Raw genomic sequence first — 27,658 nt, 5'->3', positions numbered from 1 at the left:
TAGGTCTTGAATCTGAGCCCTTTGCTCCTCCGTCTTCTTAATCTTACCCAGTCTTTTTAAATACAAATCACGTAGGATTACAAAAACAAGCAAAAGCAAAAATTCTCTATTTTCAGAATAGAGTTTAAACTTCAATACAGTTTAAACTTGAATAGAGTTTAAACTAAAATTGAATGGTTCCTGAAAGTTTAAGATTTGTTTTTAAGTGAGAAGTCTTTCTGATCATTTCAAACAAAAGGATTATTAAGGTGTCGGGCTTATGTTTCATTTGTATTCAGACAGGATCCTTCACAGTGCTTAATACCTAATGATCAGGATCAACTGTTCAATATTTTAGAAGGCAAAAAATACAAATTAATTCCTATCGTGCTAGATGATATCACAGATAGTATCTAGCTTATGCAGTTATTTGAAACTCCTACATATTGCTATATATTTTCAGAGAACGCATATTAATGTATTACTTAACAGAGCACTGAGGTTTTTGGATACAAAATGTAGTTTAAATATTTCTTTAAGGGGAGGGGGCAGTGCCACACTTCTCAATGAAGAGAAACATTTGTACAGTTCAGAATTTTTTTTGACACTTATTATGCCATGAACTCATAGGGAATAGGTTCCAGCAACCCAGGCTCCTCTGCATTGGTTCTCACTAAGTGCTTCTCTGGGTGGAGCAGGCTGGTGCTTCAGTTGAACTCAGACACCTCTCCCTTTGACGTCTTTTTCTGATCATTTACCTTCACGCGTTTCAGGAAACTTACTTGGCTCTTAGAGTGCCAAGGCCTAGGCAGGTGGATCACCTGAGGTCAGGAGTTCAAGACCAGCCTGGCTCAGTAGACACACTCATTCTCTTGGCAAAAATCTTGCCCTTGTTTACAACAATGCCAACAGCATGCTGGGTAACACTGTAGACTCTTCCAGCTTTGCTGTGCTAACATTGGCAGAGCACTCCGTTTTGAAAAGCACCCATTCCGTTGATGTCTACAATATCACCTTTTTCGTAGATTTGCGTGTATGTGGCCAAAGGAACAACTCCATATTTTCTAAAAGGCCTAGAGAACATGTATCAGGTGCCTCCCCTCTTTCCCTTTGTGTTCGTCATTTTGGCAAATTACTGGAAGATGGCCCTTCTGGCTAAAAGGAAACGTGTTGAGTCTTAATGATGCTACAGTATCATTCTAGTGAGACCCTAAATCTCTCAAATTTTGAAATGTTTACTTGTTCAGTTTTTAAAATAACACAGGAGTCATTTTGAATAAGAATTTTTCTTCGTTTCTTAGGTTACTTACACAGAGTCACCCTTTAATAAGTAATGTACTTGGAACATCTACAATTAAAGGTAGAAGAATCCAGCTGTTTCTGTGCTGGGCTTATGGACATATTCAAACCAGAATAATGTGAGATGTTGAATGATATTTCAGGCTTTTTTAAAACCTTTTAGAATAGGATAGATGTTTTCAAATGCTTCATAGATCTCAGAACGTTCTTTGGCACCTATAAAGAAATCCAGGTTTATATAATTTTTAATATAAAAATACCAAAATTTACTTAAACACTAAAATGTCATTGTATTGTCTCCAATTACTTTTAATATGACATCTCTTTAGCTGTACCTGAGAAATGGCATTTATTCCAGGTAAATAATTTGGCAACTACAGCCATATTTCCACAAGACAGAAACCTTACAGCAGAGTTTTCTAGAACTTCTCTGTGGGTGTCATCTTTGCTCACACAGTGCTCAGTATGACATGTGGAATGTTATCTCTACATGTGCCATGAATATGGCCTCAGAGTAATTTCATCAGCACCTGCGGGCACTTAGCTACCAGCAAAAGGGACTTCCTTTGATCTACTTCCTCTCTAGTTAACATCTTGATTCCCTAATATTGACTAACAGATGGAGACAAATGAGCTTTAAATTTGTTTTAAATTTTAGTTTAAAATTTTAAATTTAAAAGAGTTTTAAATTTTAGTGCATGGAAAGGGATTATTAGAGGGGGAAATTGTATTACTGTCACTCGTAAAGTCTTAGGTTTCAAGAAATTGTAAATCATAACTGCTCGAGGAATTACAGGGATAAAAACATGAATCAAACACAGTCTCCACCCTTGAGAAGTATTAGTCCCTATTCATGTCTCACCACCAACAACCAAACACCACCACTACCTCCACCTTCCAAATTATGCAGGCACGTTGTGCTAAGGGTCATGGACTGGTACTACTTATGTTTATATGGAGCTTCAGCTAATCAGGACACTAATCAGCTAATCTGATATTTTGTGGGCTGGAGGCAAGGAAGGAATAAAGGAGGATAATGAAAGGAACAACTGTTAGCATGAAGAGAAATGGAAAATAGCTTTAGTTGATAAAGACTCTTAACTATAAAGTACATTGCTGATAGGAACATAAAATGGCTCAGCTACTGTGGAAACTAGTTCAGTGGTTCTTTAAGTTAAAGAATTACTACATGACCCAACAATTTCACGCCTTGGTAAATACTCCCCAAATTGAAAACAGGTAACTCAAAAAAATACTACGCACTTTCATTGCAGCACTATTCACAATCGCCAAAAGGTGGAAACAGCTTAAATGCCCATCAATGGATGGATAACAATTTATAGTGTAGGTGGGGCCTGGTGGCTCACACCTGTAATCCCAGCATTTTGGGAGGCCCAGGGAGGTGGATCACCTGAGGTCAGGAGTTCAAGACCAGCCTGGCCAACATGGTGAAACTCCCATCTCTACTAAAAATACAAAAGAAAATTAGGCATGGCAGCAGGTGTCTGTAATCCTAGCTATTTGGGAGGCTGAGGCAGGAGAATTGCTTGAACTTGGGAGGCGGGGGTTGCAATGAGCAGAGTTCACACCATTACACTCCAGCCTGGGCGACAGAGCGAGACTCTATCTCAAAATGAAAAAAAAAAAAGTATGGTGTATATATACAATAGAATATTACTCAGCCATAAACAGAAATGAAGTACACATGCTACAACATATAGCATGTTTCTTAGGCTCATCTAAGTGAAAAGCCAGACACAAAAAGTCACGTGTTATAAGATTCTATGTTTAAGAAATATCCAGAAGAGTTAAATCCATGGAGACAGAATTCAGATTGGTAGGTGCCAGGGGAAGTGGGGAGAGGGGAATGGGGGGAACGGTTTAATGATATCAGGTTTTATTTTGGAGCAATGGAAATGTTTTAGAACTAGGTAGAGCTGGTGGTATATTCATAATACACAACCAGCTACTAAATGCCACTGAACTGTTCACTTTAAAATGGTTAAATTTGTTATGTGCATTCACCTTAAATATTAAATAATCAGGGATGAAGTCCTTATAAGCTTAATTTTTTGAGAAATAAGGGCAGGCATGGTGGCTCACACCTGTAATCCCAGCACTTTGGGAGGCCAAGGTGGGAGGATCCCTTGAGCCCAGGAGTTTGAGACCAGCCCGGGTAACATAGGGAGGGAGACCCTGCCTCCATAAAAATAAAAAAGGAAAAAAATGAAAAGAGAAAAAATAAACAGAAGGTAAGTTATGTATTCATTACCAAAAAGTTTACTATCTGTAGGTCTTCACCTTCAGAGATTTGGGGTGGGAAGGAGAGTGAGTTACTGACACACATAAGAGAAACTGGTTCTTTGGGGTAGAAAAAGCCACAAGTTTCAGCAGATTTTTAGTTCTAGCTCTAAAATTTTGGTTTCTACAAAACCAATCTCTTTAGAAACTAAACAGTGAGTTGGTGAAGAAGCAAGAACCTCTGCCTCTGGTTTGATGGACTTTTTGGGCTTCTAGCTACATTCATCTTGAACAACCTTGTTAGCAGACAGTGAAGCATAATAGGTACAGCAAACACACACATGCCCCTCTCCCAAAATCCCCAAAACCAAGGTTCTTCTTTTCATATTTAATTGAGGAACAGTGTCCAGGTCCAGTATTTTGGACAGGCCTGAACTTCACTTTTTTTCCATAACACTTTTATATTAAAAAATCCTAACTAGGAGGTAGTATAGCTCAGGAGTAGAGCATTGGACTTCAGACCAAAAATCATAACTAAGAGCATTGCATTCAAGCACAAGGAGCATACCATCTGGAGGCCCCTGGGGGGTACCCTTTCCCAAGAGGGAATGGACATTTGAGGGATCATTATATCATAGAGAAACAATTTTAGACATAAGAGGACTTTAGGGAAATTAGTACAATTTCTTCATTTCATAGAGGCATAAGAAACAGATGTTACCTGAACCGTACAGCAGCAGCTGTGGGAGAAGAACAGGTGTATCCGGTGTTCCTTCCTTTACACCAAAAGTCAACAAATCAACATTGCCAGTATTTGTAACCGGGTGTTAAAATGAGGGGATTTGGTCAATTTAGTCAAACATTTCCTCACTAAAATATTGCCATCAAAAGTTTAAGGGAACCTAAATTGGCTCCATAGTCCTATTAATAATCAATCAATAATCAAAACCCCCAATTTGTAATACCAGGCTCCAATTAGATGACCCTTGCCTTTAAAAAAAAAAAAAAAAAAAAGTCTCACTTGGTCACCCAGGCTGGAGTGCTGTGGCACCATCTCAGCTCACTGCAACCTCTGCCTCCTGGGTTTGGGTTCAAATGATTCTCATGCCTCAGCCTCCCAAGTAGCTGGGATTACAGGCAAGCACCACCATGCCTGGCTAATTTTTTGTATTTTTAGTAGAGATGGGGTCTCGTTATATTGCCCAGGCTGGTCTCAAACTCTTGGACTCAAGTGATCTGCCCACCTTGGCCTCCCAAAGTGCTGGGATATGAACCTTGCCTTTTAAGCAAAACTTACCATTCTTTTTCTTCAGGCTGTAATGACTGGGGAATAAATACCATCCCTAACCTTGGTGACTAAGGTGAAAATTGTGTGGCCTGGCGCACTAGAGAAAGGACTGGCTTTGAGATCAAACAATATGGGCTTAAGTGCCAGCTCTACCACTAACTAACTTTAAAATAACAGGAAAATAAATTAACCACTTTCAGTTTTCTTACTTGTAAAATAAGGACAATAAAGCTTCTTATAGAGTTGTGATAAAGAGCATGTGAGCTAAGGTTTGTAGAAAGTTGGGACATTTTATAAAATCTAAGCCATATTATTGCCCTAGAGGAATGTAATTCCAGATTAGGGACATTGGCATGGCTAGTCCAAGTACACATGGCTTATCATTTCATTCTGATAAGCCAGCAACATGTAATTTGTTTATGTCTGTCTCCTTCAGCAGGGCTGGATTCCTGCCAGATGGGGAGTATGTTAGATTCACCTTTGTCCCCAGCCCTCAGCACATTACAAGTACTTGGTAGGCACCCCAAATTTATTAAATATCTGTAATTTGTCGATAAGGTTTGTAAGTTCATCCCTACCCCTTAGTCAGCTCCAAATATCAACCTCCAATACTACGTGGATTTTCCAGTTCTTTTCTTACATCAAGTCATAACTGCACATCTTATTTTCCTGAGTGATGCCACATTCGTGTAAGTCAAAACCTTACAAGTTTGTAAAAATAGCATTGCACCGCCCAAGTTATTCATTTTATGACATATACCAATTTACTATTAGTTGGGGGTTGCTGTTAACAATTGGCAGGGACATCCTGTCGTGTCTCTGGCCCACTCACTAATAAGTCTTGGCATTTTTCTGCTGCCCTCTGACCTACTCATTTCCGATAAGCACGGATGTTGAGCTGATTAAGGGTGACCCTCAGCAACAATGACACAACTTCTTAGTTCTTTACACTAGAGGGAAATAAATAAGCGTTTTCCTGAAGCCTCTTTGTCTTCATATTCCTATCATCAGGGCAAGGCATCACAGCAAAATTCCAGTCTTTGTCAATGATAGAGAAAAAACCAGCAGAGTGGGTTTTCACTAAGATAATAATAGCTCAACAGTGCCAGGCACTGGTTTTCTGCTTCCTTACAATGCTTAGGAGGTAGATTCTATGGTCACTTGCATTTTGCACATATGGAAACCAAGTCGGAGAACTTAAACTCACCAAGGCCACACAGTCAATAAATGGCAGATCATGATTAAAACTGGACCACTCTCCAGTCCACCCTTTTAGCTGCCACACCTGCTGACCCTCACTGCTAAGAGGATCTCCAGTCCATCCTTTTAGCCGCCACACCTGCTGACCCTCACTGCTAAGAGAATCTTAATCATTCTTTCAGCTGACAAGGAGAATTAAGAAGTTGCCCAGGAGACCACACAGGTGTTATTGTAGACTTGCAAATTGCTGTGGGATAGGGTGAGCCCAGTGGGCTCTGGAGCCAGGCTCCTCACATGCCTGTTGCCCTGTGGCACACACAGCTGCTTGATATCGTTAAGTTTACTAAGCCTTTCCATTTTACAGGTGAGGAAACTTAGGTATAAAGTACAACTCAGAGTTAACCAGACCCCATGTGAAAGTCCTTATGTAGCAGTGTCTGTCACATGAGTGCCCAATATATTAGCTCTGATGATTATGCCTGATCTTAGAAGTGGAAGTTGACATATTAGCTGTTTGTTGTACATTATTCCAGCAGAACTAAGCTATGCTATTAATTTTACTGTGGTTTGAGAAAAAAACATGGGTCCTAAATGTCACACCAGCCACAGAAAACAAGCACAGATCCAGAACTGTTTAAGCTGGGCCCAGGTCCTGTTGCTTTCTGCTCAGGACCATGACAGTAGAACAGCAGGGCCTCTTTGTTTTCAGCTTACTTGACTATAATTAGGACATTCAGAAGTAACCTTGAACATGGTGGCTGTAGCTTTGGCAACTCAGAGGAGTAAGACCATTTTATATGGAAAAATTATTTTCAAAGACCTGCAAATGGCATGATACAGTGGTTTCAAATTGCCACACATCTGTACTATGGGCATTGGCATTCTACAGTTCCTACCCAGGCAAGAGCTGGAATTCATTATTTTCTACACTTTACCATTTTCTAGGCAAGTTATTTACCATTATTGAGATACTGCTTTCAGAACATCTCTGTAGAGTACCCAGTTGTGCCATGCTGCACTAGGCCACACATGAGCCTCCCTAAGCTTCAGTTTAGGGAGAAGTCTGAAAGGAGACCGCTTTGGTCCCTTTCCTGAGGTGTTCACCTGAAATTAGGCCCTTAAGTTTTTTGGTTTTTTTTTTTTTAGACTCTCGCTCTGTCGCCCAGGCTGGAGTGCAGTGGCACGATCTCGGCTCACTGCAACCTCCGCCTCCCAGGTTCAAGCGATTCTCCTGCCTCAGCCTCCTGAGTAGCTGGCATTACAGGCATGCACCACAATGCCCGGCTAATTTTTGTATTCTAAGTAGAGACAGAGTCTCGCCATGTTGGCCAGGCTGGTCTCAAACTCAGCCTCCAAAGTGCTGGGATTACAGGCGTGAGCACAGTGCCTAACCAGACCCTTAAGTTTTTAATCCATTTGCAGGTGAAAAGAGTCTAGAGACACAGGATTAAGTAATAAGGAACATTTGTCTCTAACGCTGAGGCAAAAATAACCTAAACCATGTAGCTCTAGGCAAAATAGTTTAAGACAATATAGCATAAACAGGTAAAATGCCAACAGATGATAATTATTTATCATTTCAGTAGTAAGTCATGGATTAACTTTTACATCACAATATAAGCAGAATTTGGATGTCAGTTAATATATTTAATCCTCACCTCCAGAAAAGTCCATATCTTGCAAGAAATTTAAATTTGCCTATTCTGTATACTTAGAAATTTTTAAGGGAAGTGTACTGTATAGTCTTCAGTATTTAGTAACAATCCTTTACTTCTGTGATTTGAAACTTCTGGCAAATGTGTAAATGAAAGCTTTTTAAAAGAAATTTGGGGGCCGGGTGTGGTGGCTCATGCCTGTAATCCCAGCACTTTGGGAGGCCGAGGTGGGTGGATCACGAGGTCAGGAGATCGAGACCATCCTGGCCAACATGGTGAAACCCTGTCTCTACTAAAAATACAAAAAAAAATTAGCCGGGCGTAGTGCCAAGCGCCTGTAGTCCCAGCTACTCGGGAGACTGAGGCAAGAGAATGGCGTGAACCTGGGAGGCGGAGGTTGCAGTTAGCCGAGATTGCGCCACTGCACTCCAGCCTGGGCAAAAGAGCAAGACTGGGCCTCAAAAAAAAAAAAAAAAAAAAAAAAAGAAAGAATTAAATTTGGGGTAAGTGGGAAAGCTGATCTGAATTAAGGGCATTTAAAGAAATCTATAATAGGAACTTTGCCTGTACTTGGCAATTTGCACTTTTATTAAGATTTATTTGTAATGATACATGGCACTTATGAAAGTTTCCTTCCAAAGGACTTGAAAGTGTGTTTCCTTAAGTAGGGTATGTAGGCCGGGCGCGGTGGCTCACGCTTGTAATCCCAGCACTTTGGGAGGCCGAGGCGGGCGGATCACAAGGTCAGGAGATCGAGACCACGGTGAAACCCCGTCTCTACTAAAAAAATACAAAAAATTAGCCGGGCGTGGTGGCGGGCGCCTGTAGTCCCAGCTACTCGGAGAGGCTGAGGCAGGAGAATGGCGTGAACCCGGGAGGCGGAACTTGCAGTGAGCCGAGATTGCGCCACTGCACTCCAGCCTGGGTGACAGAGCGAGACTCCGTCTCAAAAAAAAAAAGTAGGGTATGTATTTGCCTCTGATATCTATACTATTCAATTTTATTGGCAGGCTTTTCTCACTTCCTCTAGGACGTATAGAGGTAAACTTTATGTCAGTCACTAGGGGGTCTTAGTCACTCCAGACTCTAAATTAGTGGCATCTGAGGAATTGTAGTTTTGCTGCATTCAAAGGGTTCTTGGATTCCAAACAAGCCTTCCCCACTTTGTTTTTAATTTTTTAATTAAGATGAAGTCTTGCTCTGTCACCCAGGCTGGAGTGCAGTGGCGCGAACTTGGCTCACTGCAGCCTCTGCCTCCCAGGTTCAAGTGATTCTCCTGCCTCAGCCTCCCAAGTAGCTGGGGTCACAGGTGCCTGCCACCATGCCCAGCTAATTTTGTATTTTTAGTAGAGATGGGGTTTCACCATGTTGGCCAGGCTGGTCTTGAATTCCTGGCCTCATGTGATCTGCTTGCCCTCAACTTCCCAAAGTGCTGGGATTACAGGCGTGAGCCACCATACCCAGCAACTTTCTCCTCTTTGAAGGCACATTAATTATTTCTTAGAGAAAAGAAAACTATGAAACTCAGAGTTATAAAAGAACACTTAAAACAGACATGTCATTCTGCTGGATGCTGAGTTATGACTTAATCAGCTTTTCTGAATTCAGGTAATATAAAAGTCTTAATTTTTTTAGATGAAGCAAGATTTTATAAAATTCTAGTTTGGAGGAATATATATTTAAGAGAAGCTAAGAAATATAAAAATTAAAGTAATGAGGGGAAATTGGCCGTATTAGATATACCATGAGTATTAAAGCTACAATAAGATAAAGGCAATAGAATTATAATAGGATAATCCTAGAGCAAAGGCAGAACTGAAGAGCAGCCACATATGTAAAATAAAGATCAAAAGGGTCCTCCAACATTAATGAGAAGATATGTAGTGTTAAGTTGGTTGGCTAGCTATTTGGGACTGGGGCATGGAGATCAGTTTGGCTCAGGCCACATAAACTTGGCATTCATTATGGTAGAGGAGAGTGAAATGTATAAAAAGACAAAACTAGACTACGCGATCTCGGCTCACTGCGACCTCCACCTCCCAGGTTCAAGTGATTCTCCTGCCTCAGCCTCCTGAGTAGCTGGGATTACAGGCGCTTGCCACTACACCCAGCTCATTTTTTTTTGTATTTTTAGTAGAGACAGGGTTTCACCATGTTGGCCAGGCTCGTCTTGAACTCCTGACCTTGTGACTCGCCTGCCTCGGCCTCCCAAAGTGCTGGGATTACAGGCGTGAGCCACTGTGCCCAGTCATAAACTAACAACTTTCTGTAGGCTGGGCACAGTGGCTCACACCTGTAGTCCCAGCACTTTGGGAGGCCGAAGCAGGTAGATCACTTGAGGTCAGGGGTTCGAGACCAGCATAGCCAACATGGCAAAACCCCATCTCTACTAAAAATACAAAACTTTAGCTGGGCATGGTGGCATGTGCCTGTAGTCTCAGCTACTCAGGAGGCCGAGGCAGGAGAATCACTTGAACACGGGAGGTGGAGGTTGCAGTGAGCTGAGATCGCGCCACCGTAGTCCAGCCTGGGCAACAGAGTGAGACTCTGTCTCAAAAACAAAAACAAACAAACAACAATATACATAGCAACCTTCTCTAGAATGACATAGAAAAGAGCCTGAACCATTCCCTCAAGTAGTTTTAAAAAGTGCTATTTATGCAAAAATTATGTAAAAAAAGCCAACTGGAAAAAATAACAAATATAGCAAAGAGTAATTTATCTTTAATAGTATTATAGTAAACTCATAAATCCCGAGAAAATACAAACTAAGTAGACAAAAGTATAAGTTATGTACATATTATTTACAAGAGATAAAATGCTGTTTATTGGATCTGTTGAAAAGTGGTCGATTTCTGTCTCTGATTACCAGTGGGGTTAAAGTAGTGAGATAATTTTTACATATGCAGTTAAAGTTTTCTTTGGTACCATTTTGTTTGGAATGCTGCCAAGCATTTGGTAAAAGATATTTAGATACATTGCACGTAAGACCATGGGATACAGAACTATGTCATATATCCCTTTAAAACAATTGGGTGATTTGTTCTAAGAGCAAAATGGACATAGCCTTAAACGAAAGTCCCATTTCTGAGTGTCCACACTAATAACATAATTGTCTACAGGTAAAAAAGCCAAATGTCTGCCCTTCATAAGTAGCAAACAAAGAAGGAACATTTACCTATCTAACAATGGGACAATACGTTTGATTCAATAACATGTTAGAATGAGTTCAGGAGAGGTAGGTCTGCTGGCTAAAGCCATCCTGCTGCCTGATTGTTAGCCTATGAGCTAAGAATGGTTTTTATCTTTTTCAGCAGTTGGGGAAAAAATATTACATGACACACATAAATTATGTCATGATATGAAATTCACATTTCAGAGCCCATTCCTTTATAAAATGTAACATTCAGAGCTGCTTTCACACTACAATGGCAGTGCTCAGTAATTGTGACAGACCCTGTGGCTCACAAAGCCTAAAATATTTAGTATTTGGCCCTTTCCAGAAAAGGGTTTGTTAACCCCTGTGTTAGGACCTTGTGTGGCCATTAAAAGCCTTTATGAAGAGTTTGTAACAGTAAGTTTAAGCCATATATGTTATCAGGGATAATTTTGTAACAAAATCAGGAAGTAAAGATGAAATACTTAATAAAATGACATAAAAACATGAAAAAAATATTGTTTTAGGTATTGGGACCTATGGGTGATGTTATTCCTTTCTTATTTTTCATTCCAGGTATTCTGTATAACAAGAATTACTTAACCATGGTGAACAAAGGTATTTAAAAGAATAAGCAAAGCACATGCATAGCAATTACATTTTATGAGTCAGAAAATAATCTTAGCACTTACCCGTCAACACAACTTTTCCAGATACAAAGATAAGCAACACAATTCGTGGTTTTACCATTCTATAAATAAGACCAGGAAACAGTTCAGGCTCGTAACTGTTAAGATGTAAAAGGAAAATGTTAAAAATAGCACTATTCAGCTCCTTTCCCATAACATGTAAGGCCCAGTATATTACAGTGCATATTAAAGCAGTTGTAGGCCGGGCGCGGTGGCTCACGCTTGTAATCCCAGTACTTTGGGAGGCCGAGGCGGGTGGATCCCGAGGTCAGGAGATCGAGACCACGGTGAAACCCCGTCTCTACTAAAAATACAAAAAATTAGCCGGGCGTGGTGGCGGGCGCCTGTAGTCCCAGCTACTCGGAGAGGCTGAGGCAGGAGAATGGCGTGAACTCGGGAGGCGGAGCTTGCAGTGAGCCGAGATTGCACCACTGCACTCCAGCCTGAGTGACAGAGCAAGACTCCGTCTCAAAAAAAAAAAAAAAAAAAAAAAATAAAGCAGTTGTAAGTAAGTTAGCTATTTTTATCAAAAACCTTTTAACTCTCTTGATGAAAAGAGTCTTGAGTGTCCTAGGTAATATCTTATGGAAGTTAGGAACATAATTAATTTTTGGTCATAACACAAGTGCAAGCTATCCTGGATGGTTATTAGAAATCAAGGTAACTTAGGGCATCTGATTTAGTGTATTAAGATCTTTACAAAATAATATTTTTTATAAGAGTAATTTTACAGATAACTCAAAATTTTTTTTTTTTTTTTTTTTTCGCTCTGTTGCCCAGGCTGGAGTGCAGTGGCACAATCTCGGCTCACTGCAGGCTCCGCCTCCCGGGTTCACACCATTCTCCTGCCTCAGCCTGTCTGGTAGCTGAGACTACAGGCGCCCGCCACCACGCCTGACTAATTTTTTTGTATTTTTAGTAGAGACGGGGTTTCAGCGTGGTCTTGATCTCCTGACCTCGTGATCCGCCCGCCTCGGCCTCCCAAAGTGCTGGGATTACAAGCGTGAGCCACCACGCCCGGCCAGAACCTAAAAATATTTCTAGGCCACTGCTCTTTATATTTGAACAGGTGCTATATAAATAAAGAAAATCCAATTATACCAAGTTTTTAAAATTCAGGATTTGTTGCTATAAATAGTAACTCATATTTACTACTAAATGTAAGCTGGCTACTCTATGGAGCAAAATATGATAGCACTGAAGAGCTGCTTCTCCACACTCCAGCCTGGAGAGGAGGGCAGATTCTTAAAAAGGCTTGAGGAACCTACCAAAAAGAAGTCAGGAGGTGAGAGGAGGTGAATAAAACTATTCTCAAAGCAGTGGCTAATGGACAAGAAATATAAGAAAAAAAGACATCCAAGCAATGGAACACAAGCATCTTTGCACTTAAAGGGTGAATCCAGACTGCATGGAAAAGCTCCATTCAGTTCAGCAATGAACAAGACCCAAAACAACAGCAGATGTGGAACCTTTTACTGGCTCCAGAAAGGCGCATCTTGAAGTGAGTCTTGCCCATCTCAACTATAGGAGGTCACTGTGGGTGGAACTGTCTTCCTGGAATATCACTCTGTCTTACTGCAGGGAGCCTGTCAAGACTTTTTCCCACTAACCACTTCCCAACACTGGGGAGACCATGATACTAGGGGGAGCCCCAAAAACCCCTCCAGGACTGAGATCCAGGCCAAGAAAATAAAGGCTGGAGACACAAAAGGAAGATTTCCGTTTGATCTTCCAGCTGAATTTTAAGACTTAGAAAAGAGAAAACAAAAACTTTGGTATGTAAGTGATATTGAACTGCATTTAGCTTTTAGAACCACGGTTTTAAGATTACCAGTATAATGAGCTCCCAATTAGGAATATGCTTCATTTTATTTATTCTCTGCCTCATTCCAAAAGAAGGCTGAGGCAGAGAAAGAGAGTGGTTTTGGTTAGGGATAGAGAACATTTCACAAAGATTGAGAATATCGAACACCTGCCAACTTTGATCCATCCTTCAAGTCTCACTTTAAATGTTACTTCCCCAAGAAAATCTTCCTTGATCTCTACTCGCCCCCAATTACATTAAAGACCCTGCTTTATGATCTCATAGCCCCTGAAGGGCCTTACCTTCACAGTCACGATGTTTCCTTACTGTCATTGACTTGTCCATCTTTTCTTTTAGACAGTGATCTCTATGTGGGCAAAGGACTATAGCTATATCACTTGCCATTATCACCCTAGCATCTACTACATGGTAGTCACCTACATCTTATTCATCATTGACTTGTCCTTCTTTTAGACAGTGATCTCTATGTAGGCAAGGGACTATAGCTATATTGCTTGCCATTATCATCCTAGCATCTGCTACATGGTAGTCACCTAGATCTTATTCATATAGCAAGTATTTATATCAGGATACCTTTGAATTAAAAATTAAAGAGGGAGCCAGGTGCGGTGGCTCACGCCTGTAATCCTAGTACTTTGGGAAGTCGAGGTGGGTGGATCGCCTGAGGTCAGGAGTTCAAGACCAGCCTGGCCAACATGGTAAAACCTTGTCTCTACTAAAAATACAAAAATTAGCCAGGTTTGTTGGTGGGCACCTATAATACCAGCTACTCAGGAGGCTGAGGCAGGAGAATCGCTTGAACCCCGGGGGGTGGAGGTTGCAGTGAGCTGAAATCATGCCACTTCACTCCAGCCTGGGCAAAAGAGCGAAACTCCATCTCAAAAAAAAAAAAAAAAAAAAAATTAAAGAGGGAAAAATTCTCATTTACAACTGTGGAAATGATTATGTCATAGAAAGATTGCCAGAGAAAAGTGCCCGGTAACAAAAGGAGATACTTGTATTATTAAATGTTGACATACAAATTTGCAGAACCTGGGGAACTGAATGACCTTAGGGGTTTAACACAAGGCTAATTTGGCCTGATAATTATATCACATATATGATTATGTGGCATCGTTCCCCACAGAGCTACAGACAATTGGAGGGGCCTCATGTTAAAAATTCAAACTTTCTAAGAGGTGTTTTTTATGTTCCCAGTGTCAAGAATACACACTCTGGAGTTGTAATCCATAACCTGAGGCTGACAGCCAAATGGAGAGGATGAGGGGGTGGCAAGAATAAGACTAGAAATAGAAAGCTGTGGGAATACCAAGCAAGCTTCCTGGCCAGATTAAAAAAAAAAAAAAAAAAGAAAAGATGACTGAGATCATAAAACTGTCCCAGGAAGACGATAGAACAGGGATGGGCCCACTCCGTCTGATGTATTCTCACTGCGCCCTATCGGCAACCCTTCCAGAAGCTGGTAGTAATAACAAGGGGCACCTATTCTAGACTTAGATCTGCTCTGCAAGGAAGACGTTGGTGAAAAAGAAATGAATGGAAACTTGGGAAGAACTACACACATCCTTTTCCAGCCCTGAATGGCCAGAAGGGAATGCTAAGTCTAATGTAGACACAACCATACAGTTCAGGCAGAGCTCTTGCAGATGTACACTAAGCCGATTCAGAGAAAGATAGGCTGGAGGCTCGTGACTTGAGAGTCTAGAAGATAAGACAACTTAAGCACTGGGAGACTCTTAGAAACAGGCTTTATTAGGAATCTGCAAATTATGCCAAGATTGAAGGAAGAAAGATACCTAAAAGAGGCAACATGTCTTACATGGGGGAATGGGAGGACTTTATAGGGAGCTCGGATTTTTAAAAAATGGGGTATATTTTAGGCGTTCATTCAATAGCATACAGTGAAAAAACTGAAGAAAAAAGAAAACACAATCAAGAGAAAAATAAACATGTCAAAAGAAAAATAATCATATCATGAAAGCTGAATCTCAGAATGAATGAAAATATTTTAGAAGAAAAAGGAATTTTTAACTTCTATTCAGATCATATCTGAAAGGAAAGCTAACAAATGTTAGGGAAAGCACAGCAATATGATCCCTATCTACTCTATTGACGGGATAATCATTCGGTGGCCAAGAGAGGATAAGGCGTTGGAATGAAAGAACTTCAGTTCCAGCTTGGCCAAGAGAATTTAAGAGCATCTGTGATTCTAACCCAGGCCAAGTACCCTAGTCCAGGTGTATATCTTGGTGAGTCAAGGGTTTTGGTGTCGATGAGTCACCCTCCATCCTTGCTCTCTGAGGGCCTGGGCTGGATGGGAGAGCCACCAAAACAGCCGGGGGCAGGGGAAGAGCACTAGCTGTTGAGATGGGAAGTTTGAAGTCAGGAAGGCTAGAGATATTCCCTAGGGAAAGGAATATACTACAGGCAACATTGTGATGGGGACTGCAGTTACACACACACACACACAGTCTCAAATAGGGGACAAACTAGTTAGGATTGCTTTTTTTTTTTTGGAACGGAGTCTCACTGTGGCCCAGGCTGGAGTGCGGTGGCGCGATCTCGGCTCACTGCAAGCTCCGCCTCCAGGGTTCACACCATTCTCCTGCCTCAGCCTACCAGGATTGCTTTCATACAACGTGCTACAGCCATTCTTTTTTCATCTTCTCTCCAATCCATTCTCCCCTCACCAGCTGTCAAGCTTCTTCCTACTGGCCTAGTCCATTTCACATGCCTTATCTTGCCAGTGTCGTTGCTAAGCTACGTTTGTATGCTTATAAATCTGTAGATCAGTGGATCTCAATGTGTGGGCCTCTGACCAGCAGCACTGGCATCACCTTTGAGCTTTTCAGAAGCACAAACTCTAGCAAAATCTCTGGTGAAGAAGCCCAGCCAGAGATGTGTGCTTTAATAAGCTGATTGCTAAAGCAATGTAAGTTTAAGAACCATGGTTTCAAAAGACTGGGCACATGTGGTAACCTATAAGGACTCAGGCATAGTGTCTTAATCTTTTCACTATTGTGTCCCCCGCCTTTTTTTTTTTTTTTAAAAATCACAATTTCTCTGAAAGATACTTTGTTGTAAGCAGCCCATAATGTAACTTAAATACATTTAAGTATTGGTAATCTTGGTAAATTCAAAGTTCAAGCTATATAACCGTCATACCTACTGAACTGCTGATGGGTTAGCACCAAACCTTCCAGCCTGATGGGAAATCTCACATCACAGCTTCCAACCATGTTTTGAATTTTAAAATCGAGGAATCTGGCAGGGAACCCAAGCTTCTGCACCACACGAGCATATTTTCTTGCTGCAAGTCGAGATTGCTCTTCACTGGGGAGGGGCAAATATGTTTAAAGATCTCTTAATCACTACATCCTCTAAACTACTGGTGTTGTACTGGATTGTTACCACTTGTACCACATTTATCTTTCCATGTATACTATGAAGCTGTAGGCTTTGTGAGGAGGAATTACTTCCCATATTTTCATCCGTAGCACCTTATAAAAGGTCTTGTAAAATTGTACAGCTATTGAACAGAATCATAAACAAATTTTTGTCTTCATTTGTCACCTTTCATATATGAAGTACTTTTACTTTTACTTGGGTGTTATTTGCTAAAACTATTCCAGGGATTCGCAAAGTGTGTCCCCAGACCAGCAACTTAACCTGGGAACTTGTTAGAAATGCAAAGTCCCAGGTTCCACCTCAGACATGCAGAAACTCTGGGAGTGGGGCCGAGCAATCTGTCTTTTAACAAGCCCTCTAGGTAACTGTGCTGCTCACTGCAGTTTGGGAACCATTCATCCAGTCCCAAAGTATGTCCCATTTAGAAGAGAACAATGGCTGGGCACAGTGGCTCACGCCTGTAATCCCAGCACTTTGGGAGGCCAAGGCGGGCAGATCACCTGAGGACAGTAGCTCGAGACCAGTCTGGCCAACATGATGAAATGCTGTCTCTACTAAAAATACAAAAAAAATTAGCTGGACGTGGTGGCAGGCACCTGTAATCCCAGCTACTCAGGAGGCTGAGGCAGGAGAATCACTTGAACCTGGGAGGCAGAGGTTGCAGTGAGCCGAGATCGCGCCATTGCACTCCAGCCTGGGCAACAAGAGTGAAACTCCATCTCAAAAAAAAAAAAAAAAAGAATAAGAAAACAACAAGAAAAAATAAGGACACATGCATACAAAAAAAAAATCGCATATAAGGAGGTAAGATATGTGCTGATTGAGTGGCACAGACAAGGTATCAGTTCTTGAGTCTGTATTGGACACACTGTCCAAAACAACCACATGAAAATACCTCAAAACCCGCCTTGTTTTGCTCGGCTTTCCCACCCAATCTTCAATTCAATTCAAACTCAACACAAGAAGGACAGGAATTTGTCCTACTCTGTGGCTATGTCCTTTAAGTGTCTGTCCTGCTGCACCCCTAAATTCATAGCAGAGCCTGTGGAGTCCTGAGAGGTGAGGCTTCATTTCTCCTTAGGTATTTTTCAACTGCTAGTGACAAAACAAAACAGTAGGTAGCAACCCCTGGAGGGTGAATCAGGTGAATTCCACCCCCCTCATGGGTTTGGCCCTATTTTTAGGCTGTAAATCAGAAACACCTGAAAGAAAAGCCAGTTTGAACTTGTTTGCCTGGACCAAAGCAAGTGTTTGATTCTTTTATCCAGATCCTTCACCAACACTGCCCCCTCTCGGGTATTCATTACTTCATATATGTGTCACCTCATTTAATGTTGATTCTCCTCACCCGCTGTTTTTTTTTTTTTTTTTTTTTTTTTTAAAGAGACTGGGTTTTTGCTCTGTTACCCAGGCTGGAGTGCAGCGGCATGATCATAGCTCACTGCAGCCTTGAACTTCTGGGCTCAAGCGATCCTCCTGCCTCAGCCTCCTAAGTAGCCTGCAGGGGCACACACCACCACACAAGCCTACATTTTTATAGAGACAGGGTCTTGCTGTCTTGCGCAGGCTGGGCTCAAACTCCAGGACTCAAGTGACCCTCCCCACCTCAGCATCCCAAAGTACTGAGGTTACAGGTGTGAGCCACTGCACATGGCCATCTGTTGATCTAGTATCTAGTCATTAGATTGACTACAGCTGCACAGCACTGCCTTTGGCTCTCTTCACCCATTTCTCACTCTTGAAATGTCTTCAGCAAGGCCATGTCCCCAGGTTAGCAGTGAAATAAACTGTTTCCATTTTGAACTACATTTTTCCTAACTAGTCTATTACATTTCCCATAATGTAAATAAATTCAAATTTTAAGTTTGCATAGTCCTATAGTTTCTTGGGATATCAGCTGTGATATTCTAAGGACACAGAAGTTTCTATTGAAACAACTAATAGTTGAAAGTCTACATACATGTTCACTGTACAAACATTAGAAAGTAGTTTAAAAATCTTAAAATCTCACCCATACTGGTGTTAACTACCTAAATTTGATCTTCTGCACTTTTCCTATGCAAACACAGGTATCCCTCATACTCTTGCTATTACAACAAAAGAGAATAGGTTTGGATAAAATGTGGAGATAATACTGGCACCTCTTATTAACTAACTTCTCACAAAACTCATTATCCAAAACTTCAAAACCAAATACATTTGGATAACAAGTATCTCTTATTATCTGAACTCATTATCCGAACTTTCACTATCAGATTTTAGGAATAAATTCAGATAAGAAAAGACACTCATGAATGTGTGTAATATATGTAACATGAGCATATTTTACAATGAAAGTTGGATAACAAACACCATTTAGTTGCTTACTTCTCCCTCCGCAATCCAACTTAATACAATGTGACCATCCTTTCAGCTCAGTATGTGTGTGTATATGGCTAATACAATTTTACTTTATGACTTCAAATTGAAACCCTATTATTGATTAGGTTTTCCGTTTTAATGCTGAAATGAACATTGTTACAGACATCTTGCACAACTGTCCAATAATCACTTTAAAATGGAGATTCCTGGGATCAACATAAGAGAAAGTCCAGAAATGTACTCAGACACATGTGAAGAACTTAATATGTAAAAACAGGTCAGGGGAAATGTGGTAACAATGGATTCTTCAATAAATGTATCTGAGTACCGACTGATCATTTGGGAAAAATAATTATCTTACATTGAAATAAAATTCTAGATCTGCTCTGTCCAATTAATATAAATTCAGTCCCTCAGTTGTATTAGCTGTATTTCAAGTGCTCAATAGCCACATATGACTAGTGCTATATCATTGCATTAAACAGTGCAGATATAGAACATTTCCATCTAGAGAAAGCTCTAAGTGAATCAAAATACCAGCTATCCTTTTCCTATCACAAAGCAGGACCTGAAAAACACCAAAAAATATATGAAAGTCAATAGTTATATAATATTGTGCACAAATGCCTTAAGGGCAAAGCCAAATGTAGAAAACAAAGAAAAAATGGGATAAAATGAGTATACCCTTCGAAATTTGTGTTTTTTAAAAAAACCCACCATAGGCCAGATGTAGTAGCTCATGCCTGTAATCCCAACACATTGGGAGACCAAAGTGGGAGGACTACTTAAGCCCAGGAGTTCGAGACCAGCCTGGGCAGTATGGTGAAACCCCCGTCTCTACCAAAAAAAAAAAAAAATATTAGCCAGGCCTGGTGGTGCATGCCTGTGTGGTCCCAGCTACTTGAGAGGCCGAGCTGGAAGGATGGCTTCAGCCCGGGAGGTGGAGGTTGCAGTGAGCCCAGATTGTGCCACTGCACTCCATCCTGGATAACACAATAAGACCTTGTCTCAGAAAACAAAACAAAACAAAACAAAACAACAACAACAAAACAAAAACGAAAAAACACACACCATAAAATACCATAAACAGTAATCTGAGAAAAAATATTTACAGTATAAAATGGTGAAAATAGTTAACAAAACAAAAACAAAAGATAAATCTCTCCATAGATAATTGAAAAAAGACATAGCGATTTCTGTGCTTCTAAAAAGTTATTTAATCTCACTAGTAAATCAAAGAAATGTAAAACAATATAACTTTTTGCCAATCAATTTAGCAAATATAAAAATATTGACACCCAGTGTCCATAGGATAAAATGAACACTTAGTACATTTATAGAGCGAGAAATTGGCACAACCTTCCAGGAGGAGAATTTGCTTCTCATCTTTTAACACCTACAGGGGAAAACAGGCTCTGTCACTACAGAGTTATGGTGAAAGAATACCCATCAACACAGGGCTTCCTCTGCGTGAGATCCAGGAGAGACGAGATTTTTAAGGGATGCCTCTAATGCAAGCTAGTGGTCAAGGAATGTCTAACTGAGCTCCTTTAGAAAGTTCTATCCATTTATCTGCAATGAGGAAAATCCACAATAACTACTTCCCCAGACTTATAACATACTTCATCATTACTGTAACTTTAAAAAAATTCACCTTAGAAACAGGTTGTAACAGCGCAGTTAAGTCCCCTCAGTTGAATAGGGGAAACTGTAAAATGGGGGATATGTCAGTATTTTATTATTTTTTTAATAGAGACAGGGTCTTGCTCTGTAACTCAGACTGGAGTGCAGTGGTATGATCATAGCTCATTGCAGCCTCAAACTCCTGGGCTCAAGTGATCCTCCCACCTCAGCTTCCCAAGTAGCTAGGACTACAGGCATGCACCACCACATCCAGCTACTTTTTAGATTTCTTTCTTTTTAAACAGAGATGGAGTCTCACTATGTTGCCCAGGCTGGTCTCAAACTCCTGGGCTCAAGCAATCCTCCTGCTTAGGCCTCCCAAAGTGCTGGGATTACTGTGCCTGGCCCAAGTCAGTATTATAGCAGTGTTTTTAACCCAAAATGTGGCATTTCATTGAATAAAGTCTTCGGCAAAGAAAGGCATTTTGCTTCTACTATGAGCTTTAGCACATTAATTCTATGCTTCCTTGTTTTACATACTAAATTGTTTCTCTGGTAAGGGTGGGGGGATGATTCCTCATACCTTTTGGCTCCCGTGCAGACCATCTTCCCAGAGCTAAATATAAGGGCTGTTGTCCTGGGCTCTCGGATCCTCATTATGACAGCAGCAAACCTCTATACCCAGAAACCAAAAGAGAATTAGCCTCTGCTAGGAGTTAACATTATCCCAGTTGAAAAAGCCGAGCTGGATATGAAAATCTCAAACAGATTGGATGGGAAAACTAAATGTCTGAGTCTTTTCTCCCTACATTAACAAAAATAATGATTCTAAAATGTACTTATTAACAGGTAAAAATATCAGTAACTGTTAAATTTGAATGCCTGTCATGTTTCAGTTCCTATTTATTCTCATGATAGGATGAACTTGTGTTCATTACCATCCTCATTTAGTGCTCAGGGAAAACAAGTAGCAATATAACCTCCAACATTACACAGGAAATCATAAAGTTAAGATTCAAAACCCAAACTAATCAGATTCTCTGCTTTTTACTTTGACACACTTCCTTTTTCTTTTGAAGAATCTTTTGGGAAAAAAATAAGAAGTATGTTAAAGGCTCACCAAGACTTTAGAATGTACTGAAAAGCGACCAAAATGCAGAAGAGTCTGTATGATAGGCATGCTAAAGACGAATGACAGAAAGTTGATGTCAACGTTCTTGCCTCTTATAGTTCTCAAAGTGTCATTCAAGACCAGCAGCATCAGCAAGCCCTGCAGGTGAGGCTGACACATGTGAGGGTAGGGAACCTCTGGCCTGCCACATGGATGTGTCATCAAATGGCCTGCTACTACACAGATAGTCTCTTCACCCCAACTCCTCCCGGTTAAGCTAGGAAGGAAACTGGGGTGGGTGCTAGCTTAAGGGCCAAGCCAGAATTTCTCTGGGTGTCAAGCACAAGTTCAGAGAGATCCTATACACTCATCCCCAGCCCCGCCCACCCCTACCCCTTGTCCAAAATGAGGGATGTGCTGAGGATGGTGGACAATAAAAGTTGCCTAAAACGCTGATTGTTCAATAATGTGATCACAGCTGCAGCTGTGAGGATCTTAGCTCATCTTTGTGTCTGTCCTCACTATTGTCAGCTGTATGAAATATCAAAAGGAAAGCTTTATTGTATTCGGGTAACATTCAGGTAACATTTAAATTCAGATGTCAGCAACAATACTACAACAGCAAAAACAAATAATAGTTGATGCCTGCAAGGTCTCTGGGTTCCTACGAATGTGACCTTTTTTCATCTAATTCCATAAATCCTCCACCACCTAAGCCAGTGAACTTTTTCCCAGTAGGAAGCAGGTCTTACTCATCTTTGTACTCCTAAGTACAGAGCCTGGCAAATCGTTAAAAGTTGATAGGATCGACAAATCCAATTACCCTAGGTGAACAAGCCATTGAAAACAGGATGGCTGGCCTTGGCAGGATACAAGAAAGAACAGATTTTATTAAACTTTGAGGAGGAGGAGAAAAACAATCCCTGAATCTTACATTAGTAAATAGGAGCTTGAACTTTATACTTTAAGCAATTTAGCCTTCTCAAATAAGAGGAATTGTAATGGAAAGATACATAAGTGTCAGGTAGCTGAGACAACATTTGGCAAAAATTATTTCCAGAAATATGATGGCATTTTAAGAAAGTTAACATCCCAATAGTCAGGTGAAAAATTATAGTCATACTAAAAAATATTTTTGAATGACAAGGGAGAGAGCTTATCTTTAAGGAACTGCTCAATTACTGCTTTATTCAGCATAAAGAATGAGATTATTTTTTATAACTCAAAACAGATATTAACCTTGAGTTGCCAAAAGCTTTTTCAGTAACAATTTTTTAAGAAAAAACAGAGGAATTAGTCAATATCATGATCATATTAAGGAAAGTAAATCTAAAGAGAAGCTAATTATTGAAAGGAATACTGAGAAATGTTACCTTTGGGTTATATTCTGCATTTTTTGCATGCAAAGCTATTTTCTTCAGATCCAACTTACAGGCCAGGTTTACAGTGGAAACTATATTCCTGAAGAAATAAGTCAGTTTAGAAACATATCAGATATAAAGAGTAAAAAAAAAAAAAAGACAAGACAACTTATTTTCTCATTTCTTAGGTTATACCTTAGCAATTTCCTAGGGGGAGAATTATTCCAAATGTGAAATACATGACAACATGATTCCTAGTAAAGTGTAAAATCCCAAAGTGAAGTGCTAAAAGAGTCTTTCCTAAAATTTCATGACTAGCTGCTAAAATTAAGTTTTAGATCTTTTTTCAAAACAATGCCTCAAAATAGAAATTACAATTCTGAATCAATTTGCAAATCAAACTCAATTTTACATCTTTATATCCTTGGTGTTTATCCAACCCTACCCACAATTTTCAGCAACTTCAGTGTTGTAGTATAAACAATACAATCCTTCAAGAATGCATCTATTAATCTTTAAGTCCCCTCCACCCACCATAGAGGATTAAGAATTAGTGCTTCGCCTTACGGATAATCAAACTGTCTAAAGCCACAATCCATTTAGAACTGATAAAACAAAGAATTATGAAATCTGAAATTCTCTTCCCTACTATTATCCTGAAATTAGTTGTCATTGCATTCAGGAATATAAAATGTCTACCCAATGTGCTCAATTAAAACAAAAATAAAAACTTACTGTAGTTGAGGTACAATTCCACAACATTCTGAAATAGGGGTCATTGGTGTCATGGGAGTTATGGATGTCAGAGACAAGGAGTCGGAGTTTGGTTTCTCAGGAGAGGGCTGGACTGAGTCAGTATCACCAGCGTGCAGCTGTGAATGGGAATTTGACAAGCTGCTGCTGTTTAAGCCCAGCCCAACGTCCTGCTCGCTGGGTGATGGCAACCTACTTTGTGGACGTTGGCTTTCAGAATTTTCTTCAGTTTTGTGTTTGCTAATGACAGGCTGGTCTTTATTTTCTTGGGTAACTTCATCTGGTAGGAAGCTAAGATCCACAGATGAGAAATCACCAGATGTTTCTTTGACTTCAGGGTTCGAATTAAATGCAGTATCCGGATTGGATGCATTCAGTATGTACATATCATAAGGTACAACTGGGCTGAACAGGGGAGACCTGGGTGGGGCAAGGCCATCCTAGGCAGTTCCCAAAACAGACAGACAAAAACACAACAGACAGAACAGCATGTTACACAAAAGGGATGTCACTATGGCAGGCAGGCAGGCAATGTATTCAGCGTAAGAGGCAGTTCGAGATTGTTTGTATTCGTGCACCGCTTTTTTTCTAGAAAATGCCATTAAGATTCTACTACAGGCCAGGTGTGGTAGCTCATGCCTGTAATCCCAGCACTTTGGAAGGCTGAGGCAGGCGGATGGCTGGAGGCTAGGAGTTTTGAGACTAGCCTGGCCAATGTGGTGAAACTACGTCTCTACTAAAAATGCAAAAATTAGCAGAGCATGGTAGTGCCTGCCTGTAATCACAGCTACTGGGGAGGCTGAGGCATTAGAATCTCTTGAACCCAGGAGGCAGAGGTTGCAGTGAGTCGAGATCATGCTGCTGCACTCCAGCCTTGGGTATCACAGCGAGACTCCATCTAAAAAAATTCTATTACAGTTACAGCACACTTAATGGAAACAGGAAAGAATATTTTAAATGCAGAAAAAGCATTCTTCATAAACTATCTTAGCTACTTTGGTTAGATCTCTAGTAAGTTGCCACTCTCTAAGTCCAATTTTGCAATAGAGGCAATTGAGCAACCATGCTCTAAATTGTTGTATACTTTGAAGAGAACAGATATACTGCATTATTTAAGTTAATTATAAACTTTAGTTGACTTAACTTGGAAATAATTTTGAGTTTTAAATTTAAATAGAATAAATGAAGGAAGTTTAAGATATAGTTGAATGCTAATCCAGACTCACTAAAGACCCATGGTTATTCCTTCTAGGCAAAGGCGTAATAAGAATTCTTGTAATGTTCTAGTTACAAGAATTTACACTAGGAAAAAAGTTACTGAAACTTAAATGGTAAGAATAGTGTAAATCAATGTATTTTCAGTCTAGGGAAGGCTGCTCAACTACCATTATCCAGCAACGGAGAGAATGACGTGTGCACCTGAGGAAAGCAACTAATGTAAAATTCATGGGCTTTATTACGGGAAAAAATCGATTACCTTGATAAATGCATTACCACCTGCTTCACCCAAATTACAGGCCTGGACTCCAGAATTTGAGCGCTGCTTGCAGGAGAAACTCAAAAAGATCTTATTTCTTTTCTGACCACTGAAGGGTCAGGAATGCACCGTGTTGCATCTTCTCAGTGACAATGCTGCCTCTGCTAACGTACATCTGACTGGAGCCTATTGGAGTGTTCTGTTACTACAAGTCCAGCAGGTGGCAGGGGTGACTAATTGTTTAAAGAAAGCACTTAGAATTAAAAACAAAATCAAGCTATTCTCTTGAAATAAGATTTTTGACCTCTATTTCATTCTGAATACATGATAGGCTCCCATCTTTCCCCACCCTCAACCCACAGAGTGGCCTTAAGAAAAGTGAGGTGGGGACAATGGGCCCCAATTCCACTGCAGGGTTTCCTTGGCCTCACCTGTCCCAGATGTAAAGGGTCTCCTCGGGCAATTTACACTAAAGCACCAAAGCTACAACAGTCAGTGTCTCCCTTCCCTTCCCCATCATGGCATTTTATCAGGGAACAAAGCTAAACGTACACAAGAATGTAAGGCAATGGCGAGGAGTTGAAGGGGGATGTTTTATGGTAATGGAAACTTGACAGGCTCCCTGCAGGGTCTGCCTGTAGGGACACGCCTCAAAACATGTCTGTGTAGCACGTTCATTGCATCCTTGGCCTCAGGATCTTTAGTCATTTTTTGTTAAACTGTATCCACTTACCTTTCTCAGAACCTTTCCTGCCTGGGCTCTCTGCTGTGTTAAATGCTAGGGAAAGTCACCATTTCTACCTCAGTGCTGATCATTGTCTTTATAAAAAATTCTCCCACCAAAAAAAAAAAAAAAAGTTGCTGTCTTGCCTTTTTTTTTTTTTTTTTTAGAGATGGAGTCTCACTCTGTCTCTCAGTCTGGAGTGCAGTGGCACCATCTCGGCTCACTGCAACCTCTGCCTCCTGGATGCAAGCAATTCTCCTGCCTCAGCCTCCCGAGTAGCTGGGACTACAGGCTCCTGCCACCAGGCCCAGCTAATTTTTGTATTTTTAGCAGAGGCGAAGTTTCGCCATATTGGCCAGGCTGGTCTTGAACTCCTGACCTCAAATGAGCCACGTGCCTCAGCCTCCCAAAGTGCTGGGATTACAGGCGTGAGCCACCTCACCCTGCCCAATGCTAAGGATTTTTAAAAGTCTTAAGAGTAATTAACTAAAAGAAGCCACAGGTGTTTCTAGTTGACATTTGGCAAACCCTGCAACCACCAGCTCCACCAGAGACTTGACTTCTCGAGGGAGGCCTAGTACTGGCATCCATGCTGCAGAGGACGGGATCTCTGTTTCCCCTGTCAAAGCAGAAACCCTTGGGAACCTGAAGTCGCTACAGCTAGCACGACGCTCTCTCTGTGTGTGTCCTTTAGAACCGGTGGGGGACCAGGAGCGGTGGCTGACGCCTGAAATCCCAGCACTTCGGGAGGCCAAGGTGGGTGGATGACTTGAGGTCAAGAGTTCAAAGACCAGCCTGGGGAGAAAAGCAAAACCCCCGTCTCTACTAAAAAATACAAAAATTAGCCAGGTGTGGTGCGTGTGCCTGTAATCCCAGCAACGCGGGAGGCTGAGGCACGAGAATCGCTTGAACCCAGGAGGCGGAGGTTGCAGTGGGCTGAGATCGCGCCACTGCACTCCAGCCTGGGCAAGACTCCATCTCAGAGAAAAATCAATCAATCAATCAAAAACCAAAACAACCCGGGATGGGCCATGTAATCTGGTGACTGACTGAACGGTTCTGGATTCGGGCTAGATGAAGTTCGAGCTCTGTTAGGCAACCTTGGTCAAATTATTTCACTTTTCGAAGCTTCTAACCTTCAACTGAATGATGTGGGAAACCAAGCCCGCCTCTTATGGTCGCTATGAGTTTTAAGAGGAACGAAGGCAGAGCCCTTGGCACAGGACCGGGCGGGACTTGGGTCCTGACTCTGGGACAGTGGCGGCAGCCTCACCTGAGCGGCGCACTGGTCCAGGTAGAGCTCCAGGTAGGTCTCCTCCTGCTCCATGGACGGTAATCCCACTGTTGGGAGTGGGGTAATCCCGCTGTTGGGGGTAAGGGGGTAAGCGCCGAGCGAGCAGCCTCGGAACCCGCTCCGGCCAGGGCGCAGAGGCCATTTATGAGCCTGGGGGCAGCGAGGCGGGGCGGCCCTCGGCCCAGGTTCCTGCAGAGGGCGCGAGAGAAGCGT

The 27,658-nt window shown here is 41.2% G+C and overlaps 1 protein-coding gene across 1 annotated transcript; it reads right to left on the bottom strand.

The window, feature by feature from the left end:
* Positions 1–1,249: 1,249 nt before the first annotated feature.
* Positions 1,250–27,658, bottom strand: TBPL2 (TATA-box binding protein like 2). Its single transcript, XM_032180363.2, has 7 exons — positions 27,425–27,658; positions 23,933–24,390; positions 23,210–23,297; positions 21,309–21,400; positions 16,499–16,666; positions 11,512–11,606; positions 1,250–1,494 (listed from the first exon to the last, which is right to left on the bottom strand). The coding sequence occupies exons 1-7, from the start codon at positions 27,476–27,478 to the stop codon at positions 1,418–1,420; spliced, it is 1,032 nt and encodes a 343-aa protein (XP_032036254.2). The 5' UTR covers positions 27,479–27,658; the 3' UTR covers positions 1,250–1,417.

The sequence above is a fragment of the Hylobates moloch genome, unplaced genomic scaffold (assembly GCF_009828535.3).
Source record: "Hylobates moloch isolate HMO894 unplaced genomic scaffold, HMol_V3 SCAFFOLD_16, whole genome shotgun sequence".
Classification (NCBI taxonomy): domain Eukaryota; kingdom Metazoa; phylum Chordata; class Mammalia; order Primates; family Hylobatidae; genus Hylobates; species Hylobates moloch.
The sequence above is the reverse complement of the archived record's forward strand: the minus strand, read 5'-3'. Positions and strand labels throughout refer to the sequence as shown.

Bases quoted from the DNA above. Each gene is read 5' to 3' on its own strand.
- TBPL2 (XM_032180363.2), bottom strand. From the start codon at position 27,478: ATGGAGCAGGAGGAGACCTACCTGGAGCTCTACCTGGACCAGTGCGCC. The intron at 11,607-16,498 runs GTATGACGGTTA...ACATCTTAACAG, and splicing joins ACCCATCAGCAGTTCAGTAG to TTACGAGCCTGAACTGTTTC. The intron at 1,495-11,511 runs GTAAGTGCTAAG...ATTTCTTTATAG, and splicing joins TGGAAAAGTTGTGTTGACGG to GTGCCAAAGAACGTTCTGAG.